At 38.2% G+C, this 17,507-nt stretch overlaps 1 protein-coding gene across 2 annotated transcripts in view; it reads right to left on the reverse strand.

The window, feature by feature from the left end:
• Positions 1 to 17,507, reverse strand: part of elp4 (elongator acetyltransferase complex subunit 4) — an 86,331-nt gene that overhangs the window by 58,283 nt on the left and 10,541 nt on the right. For both annotated transcript variants that reach the window (XR_008807803.1, XM_056259194.1), the window contains exons 5-6: positions 17,222 to 17,355; positions 5,617 to 5,701 (exon numbers count right to left, since the gene is read on the reverse strand). Coding sequence is in view for 1 of the 2 variants with exons in the window: in XM_056259194.1 (XP_056115169.1) it covers positions 5,617 to 5,701; positions 17,222 to 17,355 (219 nt within the window). In the remaining variant the exon portion in view is untranslated. The remainder of the gene's footprint in view (positions 1 to 5,616; positions 5,702 to 17,221; positions 17,356 to 17,507) is intronic.

A 17,507-nucleotide genomic window follows, 5' to 3' on the forward strand; every position in this document is an offset into this window, starting at 1 on the left:
AAAATGCTTAAAGCTAATTTAAGGTTCTTTATTGGCATTGATGGTTGAAGAACCTTTAACATCCATGGAACCTTTGCATTCCATGTAAGGTTCTTTACAGCGGAAAAAGGGTTCTTAGATCATTAAAATGTGCTTTACAAAAAGAAAAAAAGAGTTTTTTTAAGAACTGATCACTGAAAGTTTCTTTGGGGAACCAAAGATGGTTCTTCTTTAGCATTGCTGCAAAAACTTCCATTTGGAACCTTTATTTTTAAGAGTGTATATAGGACAGAAAAGTTCCCAATGCAAGAATTGTCCTTTTGCTTTGATATATTGTACACATGCCTTCATTCAATGAAACCGTTGTATTGTGAATAATCTGCTTGTATCTTTGAAATAGAGAAAAGGAGGCTAGATATCTTAAACAAACCAGCTGAAAATAGTTGTGGTGTTGAATTATCAGCATTCGTCCACTGACAATAAACGGTGAAGTTAACACCCTCCACGCGTTCCAGCAATCTTAAGTTAAATAAACCTCATTGTTTGACTGTGTTTCCAAAGCTTCTTGAGGGTTGAGCTTGACATTTCAACCGAGAGGGTGTTCCTGACTCACTTGCTTCCTCCTTCCCTTCGGCCACACTCCAGCTTTTCTATCACTCACACTCTTTCCCCCGCTATGTGTGCATGAGAAAGATGATATGCTTCCAACCTATTCTGATGGTAACAAACATAACCGCTATTCTTTACTAACAATAAAGAAAGATAATATTATATAATCAAATAAAATGTCCATTAGCAAATCTAACACAACCTGTACACAATGTTTTATTTTAAGTTTATTTCAAACTTTAAAGTCAATGCAACAATTCTAGAATTGAGTCACCAATCTGACAAACGTTTTAGTCAGCCTCACTGTTGCCCTGTTTGCTCTCATTCTGAGCATTCTTGCCTTTGTGCCCATGTTCTCTCAACCTCATCACATTCCGCGACCTCTGCCAACAGAATGGCACTGTTTGATGATGTAAGCGCTTAATCTGTCGGTTGACTGACGGGGATCGAGGACTTCCAGGGTGAGGAGCCCGAGGTGTCCATCAGTGCCACGGATTCAAAGAAAAGCTATGTGCAAATATCAACAAGAAAGAGCTAGCACAAAACAAGACATCAACTACTAAACAAATTAAGACTGATTAGGAACTTGATTTATTCAGATAAATAAAAAACAGGAATGAGATTGTTTACAAGTCTACATTTCGAGGTGCTCAACAAATGAAAATGACATGAGCTTGATTTGTACGTTTTTATTGGTAAGACTAAAATTTATAAATAAAGAGTAATACACAGAATTTTTAAATGTCTTTATGCAATCTAACTAAACTGTACACAGACAAGATTATATTGTCTTTAACTGAATTAGAGCTACACTTAATTAAGTTCTAAAAAAAAAGAAAAAAGAATTGCGAGATGTAAACTAAATGTGATAAAAATGCCAGATATGTCAGATGTAAACTCAATTACAAGTTTATACCTTGCAATTGCAAGATATAAACTTGCAGTTGCATGAAAGAGAACTTTGAGAGAGTTAAAATTGCGAGATATAAACTCACAATTGCAAAATATGAAATCAGAATTGGGAGAAATAAACTTGCAATTGCAAGAAAAAAAACCCCTCAGAATTGCGAGTTAACACCTCGGAATTGTTAGAAATAAAGTCAGAATAACGTGAGATATGAACTTGCATTTCCGAGACAAAAATGCTAGAATTGAGATAAAAAGTTGCAAATACCTTTATTTTTATGTTCTTATTCCATGGCGGAAACAAGCTTCCATAGTATTTAGAACAACAAGCAATTTCTCTTTTTTGATTAATAGCTTGCTGGGGTGACATAAGCCTAACTCCAATTTGTGTAAATGGGGTGTATCTAAAAAAATCTCTAAAATATAGAATAAAATGGTTTTAAAAGACTCTGTAGTAAATTTGAATGGGATTTGAGAGTCTTTGTATAGGTAACTGGTATACTAACTTCATGTAATAAACGTTTACTTTGTTTACTTCAAAGGCCCCGAAATTCTTCAAGCAAAATCGAAGAACGATCTGGTGTGACGTTATTTCGAAACAAAATTAGGCAAAAACTAAGTTTGTTTTGTGTTCGTTTCGGGAGTTTGAAACCGCTTGCCAAACCGAACTTTCCTGGTAAACACCTGCGAACTACCATTGGTCCGTGGCGATGACATAATAGGTAGCTGCGGCTCGGAGGCTCCGCCTTCTTTGACGTGGAAATCTTCGCCAGTTCATTTCTGTTCAGTCCGTCAAGGTCAGACATCCGCGAGTAAAAACACGAAAACACTGTAGAGCCGTTTTATAGTACAAATTGAAGTTGTAATTACAACTGAAAGAGACGCTGACACTGTTTTTCATGTTTAATACTGAAAAGCTGCTTGCTTTTAAACAATTTATTGTATAAAGTGCTATATTAATAAACGTGACGTGACTTTTCTGGAGTGCTGAATTGCAGAGCTTGAGCAAATATCCACATCGCTATGATCAGATGCTTTCTTTACTGTTTTCTCATCTCTGTCATTTTTGTTGTGTTAATTTTATTGAAAGGAAAGAGCGCATATTCATTACATATTCATATAAACGCTGCTCTCACTAGCGTGGGCGGCATCAGGATATTCGCTAACAGTATAGCCTGCTCTAAACTTTTTTTTTCTTACCTCAAAGCGAAGAACCGAAAATAACTTTTCTGTGAGTATATCGGGGTCTTAAGCTGACACTAAATTTGGTCACTAGACCATCTCTGGAGTTCACCACATGACAGAAGCCATATTAGAGCCACATAAAGTTGGAAACTGAATTAAAATAGCGAGTGTATCCTCAAGCGGCCTGGTCCCAAGAGCGGCTCGGCAGATGCAGTGCTGATGCGGAAGTCAAGACAGGGGCTATCATGGGGCCGTTTCTGAGAGGGGCCCCCAGAGGGGCCGAGCTCCCCTGCTTCTCAGTAGGAGCTAATGAATATGAACAGACAGAGGGCATATTGCCCAGTGTCTGTCTTGGCCTGTTTACCACAAAACTAATAGGACGCAGTTTTAAGGAAGAGGAACCCAAGGGAACCCATCTCCCTCCTGAGAGCGATTCAAGCACAACATATAGAAACTGAGAACTAAGGATGATATGAGTAAAAGAGGAATAAAGGTGAAAAATAAAATAAAACATACAGCCTTTATTTTTGAAGTTCTTTTCTGCTTCCTAATTATCACAAGCTTACGAAAGCCACGTTACAAAGGAAGTGAAAGCACAGACAAAATCAGGCAACAATTAGCCAACCGAGACCAATCAATGAAACAACAAATTAAAGGTCTTGTAAAAACATTGCCTGCAGCAAAACGCTTTCATTGTTCCAGAGGTGTGAATGACAGAAAGCCTGTTAACTGTGCATTACATTATAGCCTTTGCTCAATTTAAAGGGACAGTTCACCCGAAAATTACAATTGTCCCATCATTTATTCACCCTCATGTTGTTTCTAACTTGTACTTTTAGATTATTGTTAAGTTTAGATTATTTTGTGGAACAACAAAAAAAAAAAGAATCACCATGAGTATGATGAAAGCAGTCCTTTTGACACTATATTCCATGTCTTCTGAAGCCTTATGACTGACAGTTAAGTCAGGATGACAGGATTTTCATTTTTGTGGGTACTATTCCTTTAAAGTGCCTCTATTATGCTATTTTAAAGGTTCCTAATTTTGTTTTGAAGGTTTCCTACCATAGGTGTACATGCATTCAAGGTCAAAAACACTTTAATTTTCTTATAATATACATTGCAGCATGACCTCTTTTCTCACAGTGTCTGAAACGGTTCGATCAAGAATTCAGTCTCTCTAATGCCGAGTTCAGACTGCACGATTTTCAAAATAATTGGGTCACTGTTGTTTTCACACTGCATGACTATCTGGGGTAACATTCAGTTGCTGCTGTGTTCACACTGCACGATGGATCGGCGACAGGAGGTTTCACACTGCATGACTGTACAAAAGAAAGAATCGCTGACAACTTCTGCCTGGTCCGCAAACTACGTTTCACAACCAAACGCAAGAAGTGATAGGAAATAACGGAAGATCACGCGTGCGTGAGACCGGAGTTCTCGCGCGACACTGAATTTGTTATTAAAAATGATAGCCTACAAATTGTCTGTGCACTGATTTGTAGCGAAAATGAAAAAATAAATAAATAAACAGTTTATGCAGGAAATGGTTGGGAAGACGAGGGGAGCAAGGATTGTGTTTTGCAAAGAGAGTTGGGGGTAAATAAATAATTTTGCAAATGTCCTGCTGTTGCTGCTGGTCATGCAAATGTTTGTGCTTTGTTTCTGTTTGATATAATTGTAAATATAGGCCTATCTATTAAAATACTGATATTCTGGTCTATAACTCCTCCTCCTCCTCCCTGTATCTTGCTCTCTCATTGGCTGTCGGTCAACGCCGATGTAGTTTTCAGTCAGAACACATTCACACAGCAGGATTTAGCATGCCAAATATCTCACGGGCGTCGGCGACTCGTCGGCGATTCTCTCAGATCGCGTCTTTGCTCATTCACACTGCGTGATTGTCACTCGCGTGAACGAGCACCGATTTGCCTGTGATTTCGGGCATTTGCCGGCGATTTATCAAAACCTGTCGGCGAGCCAAAATCGGGGCTAAAATCGTGCAGTCTGAACAACTCGGCATAAACACCTGCTTTCAGAGAGATACTCTGTTCTGATTGGTCAGATGGACCAGTCTGTAGTGATTGGTCTACCGCTTACATCATGTGTCGTAAATGACTGAATTTCAGTTCTAGAGGCTTCCTTACTACACTTGTATATAGAGTAATGCGAACAGTTACGATGACGTCGATTGTTCACGGGCAGCCAATGAAGACAATAGGCTGGCATTATGCAAATTTTTTACAAACCGTAGGTTCGAGCAGGAAGTAAAACTGGAATTACTGACGACTTGTTTCAGGCCGGTCTGGATGGGTTCTTTCTTTTGGGAGACAATAACTCAATTTATCCTGCACTTTGATCTTTGAAATATGCAGTCCTTTTACACACAAACAGCTACATAACACACTATAGCCCCTTTCACACAGAGAATCCGGAAAATACACTGATAACGTGTCCCGGGATTTGTCCTAGGATCGTTTGCTTTTGTTTCATTCACAGTGATTTTATGGAATATGTGGGTGCGTTCAAACACATCCCGTAAATATCCAGTAAAGACTAAGTCGAGAAACCATTTTTTTTCTGATTTGATCATAAACTAGCGCATTGCGTACAGTTCCACTAAGCTGGCGAACGTTCTCACGGCATTGGTCCTGCCTTTTGGTCACACAGGGCACGTTCCAGGACTGATCTCAGCAATGTTACTAGGTTCCCAACCCGGGACGTGTTGGAGTTCACAGAAGGATCCCTAGAAATTTTATGGCAATTTTCTGGGATCAACGCAGTGTGTGAAAGGGGCTTATGTCAAAGGTAATAATATCCGAAAAAGCATAATCGGAGCACTTTAAAGTCATAAATATTGGATAAACGTTCATAATCATTAAAACGTTCACGATCATAAAAACAACAGAGAGAGAATAACAAATGGTAACTCACCTGGGGTGTGGATCCATCAAACCCTTCCTTACGGATGACCGTCTGGATGGCCTTCAGGAGAGCATGATAGGGTGATGGTAACGGACTGAGAGAACATGAGAGAAGAACAAAACTTTAGATGTTAGAGAGACCTAAAGCTAGTCAAAGTAACCACCCAAAAAACACTAGCATTCACCCAGAAAACCTATAGCTTCGTGGGGGCTGTTTACACCTGGCCACTTCATGCGTTTTCTCAGATCGGATAGCTATCTGATTTATCAAAACGATTCCATTTACACCTGGTCACATAAATGTGTTTTTGCCAAACGGATATAAATCCGATCTTCAATTCTCGCGCTATATGCAGATTTAATGGAGTGCACGTCACCGAAAGCAACAGATAGGAGCTGCATTTTATTGATCATCAGCTAATTTCAAAATCAAAGAGAGCAATAAGAGAGAGCGGCAACAGCCCTGGTAAGATCATTTCGTTTCTTTACTTTTAATGAAGATGATTGTGTGTTAAGCGTCTGCGACTTACTTTCACTTTGATTTGCGATAGTTTGCACGTTGGCTTGATGAAGAGATGCTCAGCTGCGGTAATGCGTGTTGCAGTAGCGTCATCATATCTGACTATAACATGACATATAGCCTATATAACACGCTCTCACACGTTTATTTTTTTGGCACTTTTGGGAGGAGTAAAATTTACATATGTGGTTTCAACAACCAGATGCATTTACACTTGTCCAGTTTCGTCTGGAATGCGGCCCAGACCACCTCCTGATGTGGTTTGAGCGATCGGATTTAAATCCGTCTCGAATGCGTTTCGGAGGGCATTTACACCTGGTCTTTTCACGATCGGATAGCTATCCGATCACAGAAAACGCATGAAGTGGCCAGGTGTAAACAGCCCCATGGAGACCTTGAAATAACTTGAATGCAATTTAGCAGATCAAATAATTATTATAAAAATCTCCATCATCAATGTGCACATTACCGTAAATACATGCATAATGTTACAAAACAGATTTTGACAGAAACATAAAGCAGTTTCCACAGAAATATAAAGCTTTTTTCAACAATGTTTTCAACATTGATTATAATAATAATAATAATAATAGATGTTTCTTGAGCTGCAAATCAGCATATTAGAATGATTTCTGAAGGATCATCTAACACTGAAGACTGGAGTAATGATGCTGAAAATTCAGCTTTCATCAATGTGTCAATAAATAACTTTTCTATTTGAATATATTTTAAAATTTAATTTTAAGTTGCAGTAATATTTCAGAATATTCAGAATAATTTACTGTATTTTGATCAAATAAATGCATAATAAATCAAATAAATTATGCTTTGTTAACCATAAGAGACTTATTTTAAAAACATTAAAACACATTACAGACCAAAAATGTTAGAAGGAAAGTGTAAGTGTAAAATGCAATCCCATTATCATGGAAAAGTTTAAAAGTTGCATGTGCAAGCAAAAGAGTGCTTCAATCTATCTGTCATTTTACTTATTTTCATGCAAGGGTTTATTTTCAGCAAATGTGAATGATTATGATTATGGCTTCAGGTCGAAAGTTGATGATACCTGATGTGTACACTTCAATTAAAACCACTCATGGCTGTGGCATATGCTGCCAACATAAAGCGGGATTTGCTTCGGTATCACAAAAGCCTGTTGACATCGGCAGTAACCCTGGCAACCAACATGTAGATGCAAGGAAATACATCACTAATTAAATCAAATGAAATGAAATTAATTAAACACTTTGGCACCTCCGTCAGCTCGGGGCGCTCCCCCTGAGGTCTGCGGTGAGTCTGAGTGTGCTGTGTTAACGGGACAGTGCTTCTGATCCCAGTGACACAGCGCTTCTATGTTAAATCAGGGGTAAGATGTGCAACTCCTAACAAGGAAGGTCAAAACAGTTGACCTGCTCTAAGTTGCACATTCTGCCATTACTTTTTAGACCCTTTAGTTACACTTTAAATTGCATGAATGAAAATGCATTAGATGTCACCAAACCATGTGGCATTTATTTGAAGGAAGGTTAGCATATTGGCACATCTTTCAAGCAAAACATGTTACAAAAATAAGTATATCAAGTAGGGCTGTCAAATGATTAATCGTGATTAATCACATCCAAAATAAAAGTTTTTTTTACATAATATAAGTGGGTGCACTGTGTATAATTATTTTATATATATAAATACACACACATGCTTGTATATATTTAAGAAATATTTTCATGTATATACTGTATATAGATTTATATATATTATATATAAATATAAATATTTTATATATAAATAATATTTTTTTCTGAAATATACATGCATGTGTGTGTATTTATATATATACAAAATAATTATACACAGTGCACCCACATATATTATGTAAAAAAAACTTTTATTTTGGATGTGATTAATCGTGATTAATCATTTGACAGCCCTAATATTAAGTTTAAAATTATTCAACAATAGACACACTACTGTTGAAAGTAAAGATTAGTAAAGTAGTAAAGTTTGGGGTCATTAAGATAAAAAAAAAAAAAAAAAATTAATACTTATTCAGTAAAGAGAAGACATTAACCATCACCAACCCCAAGCCTTTGAACAGTAGTGCATACTGTTCAAAATGAAGACAAACGTATTTGGACACTTGTTTGTTGACTAATGTTAATGTATTTTCTCTGTGTGAACTTACATACAGTACATAGGCTACTGTATGTATAATACATATACTGTATACACACACACACCTTTCATTCTGTCACTTCAGTCAATCATTTCAGGCTTTCCCTCTCATTCTGGCTCACGACATGTTGTAATGACCACACTGTGCCACTCTGCATGAAGCTATGATAGCCATCAATTACTCCGAGATTGAGAACTGGATCTAAAACAGCCACCTCCAGGCCCGTCACTGCCTTTCAGTTGGTTAAAAGGACTCACTCGAAAACAGCCTCTATTGCATAATGCCAACAAATGTCCACAGAAAGAGTCCTTCAGTTAAATAAATAAATAAATTTGCTTTTAAAAGCAAAAATGAAGCTCATTTTACATTTGATAAAAGCACTTGAATGAAATATTGTGAGTTATTTGCGCTGGAAAGATGTTTATCCTGATTTTAGAAGAGGGACTACCGTTCTAACAACTTCAAAATTGTGCATCTGTGAAATATCATGTGAAAGTTACAGGGTTTATCGGCTTTACATGGCTAAGATATGACTAGATATGCTGGGTTATTATAACTGCACAGAAAAAAAGCAGTTTTATGACAGTCTCATGCTAACTCCTTACGTTTAAGTCTCAAAGTTTCAAAACTATTTTCTGTGGTAATCAACACTGGGCCACAAATGCTGTTGATAGAATTGATGACAAACCTAAAACATCATGTTACGTGTTTAGTCTTCCATCCTCACACATACACTACAGTTCAAAAGTTTGGGTTTGGTAATATATTTTTTTATCTTTTTGAAATAAATCTATTATGCTCACTAAAGCTGCATTTTATTCATTAAAAATCCAATAAAAACCATATGTGAAATATTATTACAATTTAAAATAACTGTTCTCTATTTTAATATATTTTAACTTGTAATTTATTCCTGTGATGTCAAAGCTGAATTTTCAGCATCATTACTCCAGTCTTCAGTGTCACATGATCCTTCAGAAATCACTCTAATATGATGATTTGCTGCTCAAGAAACAATTCTTATTATTATCAATGCTTAAAACAGTTGTTCTGCTTAATATTTATCATGCTTATGACGGTTCAAAAGAATAGCATTTACTTTAGTCAATTTTGATCAATTTTATTTATTTTAAAAAAAATCTTACTGAACCCAAACTTTCGAACAATAGTGTACAATTTCACGCTCTGATCCCAACTGACTGATCTGCTCCTTAATGGGGTGAAACACGTGTTTCCCTCTTTTGATTAAGACCTGGAGATGTGGGGGTGGTGGTTATCAAAAGAAGACCCGTCCCCATTGTGTCTGAGACACAGAGACCGCAGCAGCCCAGCGGAGCGCGATCGCTTAAGGTGCCGTCCGTGGAGGATAAAGGCCGACAGGTGAGCTAATTAAGATCACAGTGATGTGAGCGCGAGGGGGACCAGAGGTAGCATCCGTCTTAAACAACAGGCTCCGCTTTCACCAGGAGAGCAATTTGTGCCAATTACGCCACGTAGTGAAACGGAGCGATTTAACAGTCTGGAAACGGCATGGGGCTTTTTATTCTATGAGCTGTGAAACACAGAAAGACAATGAGGGTTTTTTTTGTATCTCAAGACATTTAGTAGTCGTTTAAGCTTGCTGATTAATTGATTTCTCTGAAATGGATATGAAGCAGTTTTCGACATCAGTCCCAATTGGTGCTTTATAGCAAAATTACCAACATAGGCTTATTGCAAAATGTGCCTCTACCATCTTTTGCAGACAAACTCCAAAAACGTACCTATACATACAATTCACAACAGTTTCCTTCTGAAATAAACAGGCAGTAAAACAATGCTTATCCCTTTTCACACAAATTATGATTACAGGGGTAGATTATCGATCAATTAAGAATTTTCATGCAGTTCCTTGCACAATACAGTTATGACCAGGGCTTGACATTAACTTTTTTGCTCACCAGCCACTGTGGCTAGTGGTTTTCCAAAGTTGCTAGCCACTCAGTATTTTGACTGGCCCCAATTTTGACATCAATTGCATGGGGAAAAACTGCCATTTAGATATTTTTTTTATATATTATCTAATAATTTGGCAGCAGGTACTTTAGGCTGCTGTCACTTTAAGACCTGATGCATGGATCCATTATGCTATATGCATTTTCTTTCTCAACTCTGATTACATTCACTTAAAACATAACAGACTGTGTTTACGTGAATACTCACCAAGACCGGCATTTTCACATTATTTTGCGTGTACTTGACTGTTTAAGTAGCCTGGTTAAAACCAGACCATTCTCAGTTGTAACTGAGTTATGGTCTGGCAAAGCGTCATAGACAAATCATTTCCAGAGGGGCGTCACCAACGGACGTCGAGGATAGACCTAAAACCAATCACAGCGATGAAGGAGATAACGTATGCAGAGCGGCGGAGAAACATCTCCGAGTGTTGTTCTTTGCTCGGTTTTTAACAAAAAGGAAACGTTCAAATCGGTTAAAACAGACGAGATAGCTGATTCGAACGAGTGATGTTCGACGGCGGCATCCATCTTTGTAATGTAGGCTACAAAATCTGCTTCAAAATCCCAGCGCTGTCGTCATCGTGTAAAGCCCGCCCCAACGTTTCTGATTGGTGCCTCGATTTCGACGGATTGGAAATGGGTTTGAATGAGCTCTTTGCCAGACTAACTTTCAGAGCAAATCTAAATTTGCCGGAAGATGTCTGGTTTTCCCAGGCTACTGTTTAAGTGCAATAAGGCAGCGAAAACTAACACAAGATGGCTTTATGTGCGTGCACTTTGAGTGTGAGCACAAAAATCTGCAGGAATGAGTAAAATTATGGACAATACACGCAATCCCCACTGAAATTCAAGCCCTGTAACACCAACAACATTCATTTGGAGCAAATGAAACAAGTGAGTAAGGTGAGGTGGGTTTATGTTTCAACTCACTGTCGGAGAGATGAGAGAACGAGAACGCATAGCTGGTATCGTGTATCTATTCTGCAGAAAATTTGTATTAAGCGTTTCAGTATTGATATGTACACTACATTGCACTTATTTTATTATTTCAGATGCATTTTTTAAAGACTATTTAATTCCCAAACTGCCGCAATACGGACAACGACCAACGTAATAACATTTTCAACATTCACACAAAACATGCAACGTAATATAATTTTGCGGTAATGTAGCCACTGGTACGTTTTTCCCAATGAGCCTGGGTTGGAAATTACATGACGACAAGAAATTCTTCATCAAAAATATATACTAGGAATAACGTCTACTCTATTGGTGTTCCTATTAGGGCTGTAGTCAACCAAAGAAATCCTTAGTCGACCAAAGTCTTGTCCTGCGCAACGATTAGTCGACAAAAAAAAAAAAAAAAAAAAAAGACGATGTTTTGATTGAACATTTTTTAACAATTGTCATAGAGCATTTATAAAACAACAACGAAAAAACATCAAAAATACATAAAACTATAATAATAATACAATTCTTTGAAAATTAAGTGATTTTTTTTTAACTGCAAAAAGTGAGGAGCACTGTCCTAGGTCTATAGTGACAGTCACAATCGCGCACCTGACCACACCACACGCTACAAAAAATATAACTGCTATCTGCCACAATGAAAAATCCTAACAAAAGCTCTCGTTTATACAGGCTGTATATTCTTCTTTACTTTCAAAGCTATAGGCTAACTTTTGTCCAGCCTATCTAGGCGTTTTAAAACAAACACACACAAAAACCCAAAGAGCCTAAAAAACAATCCTAATAATAATAGGTTTTATTGTAGGACCGCATATAGGTTTATTTTCGTTTTGTTACATTATTTAGGCTATTTTCAAATGCGTCAAGTATACAAATAAAAACAAAAACATATCAAGAAAACACAATTTATTGAGTCAGCATGATAAAGCCGGGACTGCTCACGTCTTTTGCGGGCTCAAGTTCGATTTCAAATGTAGGCGCGCGGTGTGCGCTAATGATGGAAGCAACGGTCGCGGTGCGACGCGCTCTTTTTTTTCCAAGTGCGTCCACGCCGCATCGAGATACAAACATATAGTGTATAAAAACATAAAAACCGAAACAAGTAGCGTTCTAACTGAATGAATACAGCTAAACTACCTATATCCCTCACTGAGCACGAAGCAGCAGCGCAGCCACAGGTGCGAACCGAGTGTTCTATGTGTGCGCTAAACTGTGGCGCTGTGCCTAAATTAAAGCATTTAAAGTTGGGGATAAACCATAGGCTAATTATATTTAGAATACAGTAATATTTAACTGCTTATAAAGGAATAAATATCAAGGAGTAAATCATTGAAAATTTCTTTCTATTGGTAAAAAAAATAAATGCAACTGGTCGACCAATAAGAATGTCAGTCGACCAAGACGGCATCGACCGATTAGTCGACTAAACGACTAAAGTTGACAGCCCTAGTTCCTATGGTACGAAAACACATCTAAAAGGCGTTCTAAAAGAGCTAATGGCTAAAAGCTTTATGATTGCATTATAACACGTCATAAAATCGTAATAAACTGAACATGGAGGAAGGAATGACGGCAAAATTCCAAAAGCAACACCTACGTAGGCCACGGCATCCATCATGTTGCTACCACGGCACAAGCTGTTCTGCGGACACAGTATCGCCACACAGGAACACATTTACGGATGCGAGTAAACATAGGCTTGGGAACACGGCCCCTTCACTATGGTCTGTTATGCAGATAAACAATTAGAAGACCTCTCTGTTTGCGGACATAAAAAGCAGAGAGAGGCTCCATGAAGCAGGGGCTCCAGATTGATTTGTTTGCACTGTGGCCATGCCGTAGACTTTAATGCAACCAAAGCTCCTGCCTCCTCTACACGGGCACCCCTCGCAACCATAAAACAACCGCATTGCAAACACCATTGAAGACTCAACCCTGTCTCTAGCAGCCCTCGCAAAGACCTGGAAGTACAGAGACGTTTTTACGAAAACTTTTATTAGGCTGAACACCCATCATAAAATGAAATTGCAGACGTGTTCCTCAGAAACATGACATCAGCATTGAGAAAGCATTTTCTTCTTGGAGATATGTGACGATACTTAGCGCACTTATCATACTTGAAGTAAGGACATATATGAAAGATAAGTGCAAAAGGCTGTGTGTGTGTTCAGTTATAATGTTTGGTTAAGCTGTCCCTAATCATAAGCATTCTTTTATGAACTTCCATGAGTAATAATAAAAGCACTGTCAGAGCAATTTAGATATTTACGCAAGACAGGCAGATCCATTTAAAGTTGAATGTTGAATATTCCTACTTGCTCCTTTTAAACTTCAGACCACATAGCGCTCCGTTGTCTGATGCTCTGAAGATGACATATACATACACTCCCATTAAAAAGTTTGGGGTCAATACAATAGAAAATAGTTATTTTAAAATTTTAATGAGATTTCTGTATTCTAGATCAATAAATGCAGCCTTGGTAGTAAGCATAAAAGACTTTAAAAAAAAAAAAAAATCATAAAAAAAGCATGCGGTTCCCAAGCTTTTAAACGGCAGTGTACATCTTGGCAAGCACAATGTCAATGCTTTTCAAAGCTGGTATATTCCTGGAATAAATCACATATTCAGGTTATCTTATTTTGAATATTGGCCATAACTAAACATACATTTTGATACTCAACATAGATATTCAAGCAGACTAGTATTAGATGTTAATCTCAAAGATGGTGACGTCCATGTGAGCATCCCTATGCCCTATTGACTCCGAAGGTCAGAGCCCTAAAAGTGGGGACTTTGAGGGAGCAGGGCACTTGTCTGTCATAATGAAGCCATTTGGAACACACTGGGCGAAGGAAGTTATGAAAGACCATGTCATTTCCTCACTAGCTTCCCATGGAATGTTACCAGCAACAAAGATAGGAATAACTTATCATTGCTGTTAATATGATACAAATAAGTGTATAATGAAAATTTATACAACAAAATTTTAAAAACGCTTTGTTTGTGTGTGTTTCCAATCTGCTCTTAACTTTATAAGCATTAAACACATTTCTTAGCTATTAAACTTTTTTAAAGTTCACCCAAAAAGGAAAGTTCTGTTATCATTTACTCACCCTGATTTCGTTCCAAACCCGCAAGACTTTCGTTCATCTTCCGAACACCAATGAAGATATTTTTGATGAAATCTGAGAGCTTTCTGTCCCTCCATTGACAGCTACGCAACTACCACTTTAAAGCTTCAAAAAGTTCATAAAGAGATCATAAAACTAAATCTATATGAATTAAGCGGTTAGTCCAAATTTTCTGAACAGACTCAATTGCTTTATATGATGAACAGATTTAATTTAGGCTTTTACTCACATTTAAATATTGATCAGCGAACATAAACAAAAGCTCAACCGAGCCTGCTTGACGAGCCAGAAAAAACCTCATTGGTTCTTGTGAACGATCAAACGTGCTGGGTGACACGAGAATGAACCTCATTGGTTCTTGCTGAAGCTCAAACGTGTCGTGACACGAGAGTGAGTGATTAATGACAGTATTTAGAAATTTAGAAACTATCCCTTTAATATGAATTGCATGACGAAAATGTGTGTAATTTTCGCACAACAAAACAACTTGAATTATTCTGTTTATTCGTTAACTCCAACTCTCCCAACATATCTAGATTTAAAATGAATCGCGAGGACTTGTCTCCCTGGGTCACATGACCATGAATGATTAAATGACTTCCTTAAATGACTTCCTTGAAGTAACCATCGCATGATCCCTTGGCTAACGCACTTGTGGAAGGCCCCTTCATGCAGAGATTCAGCAACTTTCCTTTGGAAAGCCCTACAAATGGCGTCCCCTTCTCGAAGTACCCTTCAAGGGTGCAAAAACGCATTTTGGAATTTTCCCCGTAAAATCATGCGTAGAACACAAAACTGATGTGAGCATCTCCAGTGGAGAACAGTGACTGGATCTAAAACCTTCAGATGACACACAGCTCATATCTCCGTCGAGGTTACCGAAAATACACCGGTTCCGTTCACACAGCTCAGGTTTTACGAGAATGCGGTTGTGAGTTCTGAAAATTTACAGGTGTGAGTTTGGTGACAGGATGAGGTTGTCACTCCCGTAAATAACCGTAGCTGTGTGTGAATGTAACAGTATTAAAGCAACACTAAGTAAGATTTTTTACCTTAAAGGGTAACTAAACCCCTGGTCAGAGCCTGACTCCACCCACTGGCAATATTTGAAAAATGCTGGAAAAGTGGGCAGAGCCCAGCGGAGATAGAGGGGACGAACTGAGACCGCAGTGAGGGATTGATTGACAGCTGCTGTCAAACTCGCTAAAATGGAGACCGACTGGAGTGACGCAAGTAGCTTTGCAACAGAGCGGTCATTTGAAGTATTTTCTTCCCCACCTTCATCTGATTTTTCTGCTTTTTAAGAGGGCCAAATCTGAGGTGCGTGGTCATATTTTGGCTTTTACAAAAGTCCTGAGGGAAACTTAATCGATAATGGTCACCCTGTCTGCAGAACATGCACAAAAAAGTCGCTGCAATACACTTCAAAATGTTGTTTTGAGTTGAAATATTTTATCTCACTCACTTGAAATAAACGTGAAGCTTCCACGAAGAAAAGTTTGCATTAATGTTTTAAATCGTACCTGTTTATAAATCCTTTTTGTACAGCGTACAAAACAATCGTCCAGACAAGATGATCACAACAATATTATCAAACTCTGTAAACAATAAATTAACTCTGATTTTATTTTCAATACAATCAAAAACGGACGCAAGACGGCAAATTGTATTTGAATGAAACGAGAGAGCGCGTCCGCTGTGATGCATGGATTTGCACTGTGTTTATAATGCGTTGCTATTGACGACGGTCAGAAGGAAATGCCACAGTGGCACGAGAATCTTGCCTTAAAAAGTCCATAGAGCTGCTTGTTTTATTTGTTGTTTGTTGATTTTCAAATATAAAACTATCCTGGGGTGCGTTTCCCGAAAGCATCGTTAGCCAACTATGGTCGCAAGTTCCGTCGTTACCAATAGAGTTCAATGGGATTTGCGACCAACTTGCGACCATAGTTGGCTAACGATGCTTTCGGGAAACGCACCCCTGATCGTTTTCATTACTCGTAATTCCAACTCCTGACTCGCTACATTAGTTTTGACGGAACCAGATGCTTTTATACCAGGGGCTGCCAAGGGCGTGGTGAGCTCGCACCAAGGGCGTGACAGAGTTACGTCAGAGAGTATCCTACGTCAGAGAGTACCCCTACTGCAGGAGCTTTCCGTTTAACCTGAAGAGGGCAGCACTCATACGTTTTTACACCATATATTTGAAAATTAAAACACTTTATACCCAAATGTCAAAAAATGTACTCGAATCAAAGAACAGCATTTATGAAGCTCCATTCTTACAGATCATTAACTAAAAAAAGTTGTTTCAGTGTTTAGTTACCCTTTAAAATAATGTTTTCAAAATCGTTTCAGTGGTTCATCAAGTCTTGACATGGTGAAATGCACTTATGCCACCGCTTTTCGGTCCTTTATCTGATATATCCACGCCATGTAAGATTGCCAGATCGGGTCGCGTTTCTGTAGTCCGAATGAGACATAAGAAAACTACAAATTTGACTTGCTTTACGGCAAGCGTTACAATTGCCGATAGGTGGAGCGTACTCGACAGTAGACTACAACTACATGTAAGATACCTAGCAGCCGGGTAGCTTTTGAATTGTCATCATGATTCCAAAGCCGGTGCTGGATAAACAGAGAGCATGCGCATGCGACAGTAGGATGCGGTAGGCTAAATTATTTACGACAGCAGTAATGGACAATTCCGCTTCCAACCTGTAGAGCGACCGCAGAGGAAAAGTTACTTGGTGTTGCTTTAAGGACTAAAACACCTAGGACTGACAACCATGTTCTTCTGGTGTGTGAATGTGGCCTTAGTTACCTTGATCCTGTGGTTATTGGCGTTTCCTGTAGCTGATAAAAACTGTGGTATTTGGCTGTTTGTCGTAGCTCAGGCTCCATGGTCTTGGATACGTCATAGTAATGACCAAACCTCAATGAGGAGGCCAATGCAGTCTATAAAAAAAAGAAAGAAAAATTTATTTTCTAGTGGTTTATTTTAAAATACTATAAAATTGCTATTGATTAGTAAACATGTTGACCTGCAATTTTATTACACTGTAAAAAGTGATCAGTTGACTTTGAGGAAACCCGTTGCCTTAAAATTA

Source organism: Rhinichthys klamathensis, unplaced genomic scaffold (genome assembly GCF_029890125.1).
Source record: "Rhinichthys klamathensis goyatoka isolate OS25496 unplaced genomic scaffold, OSU_Roscu_1.1 h1tg000165l_1, whole genome shotgun sequence".
NCBI lineage: Eukaryota > Metazoa > Chordata > Actinopteri > Cypriniformes > Leuciscidae > Rhinichthys > Rhinichthys klamathensis.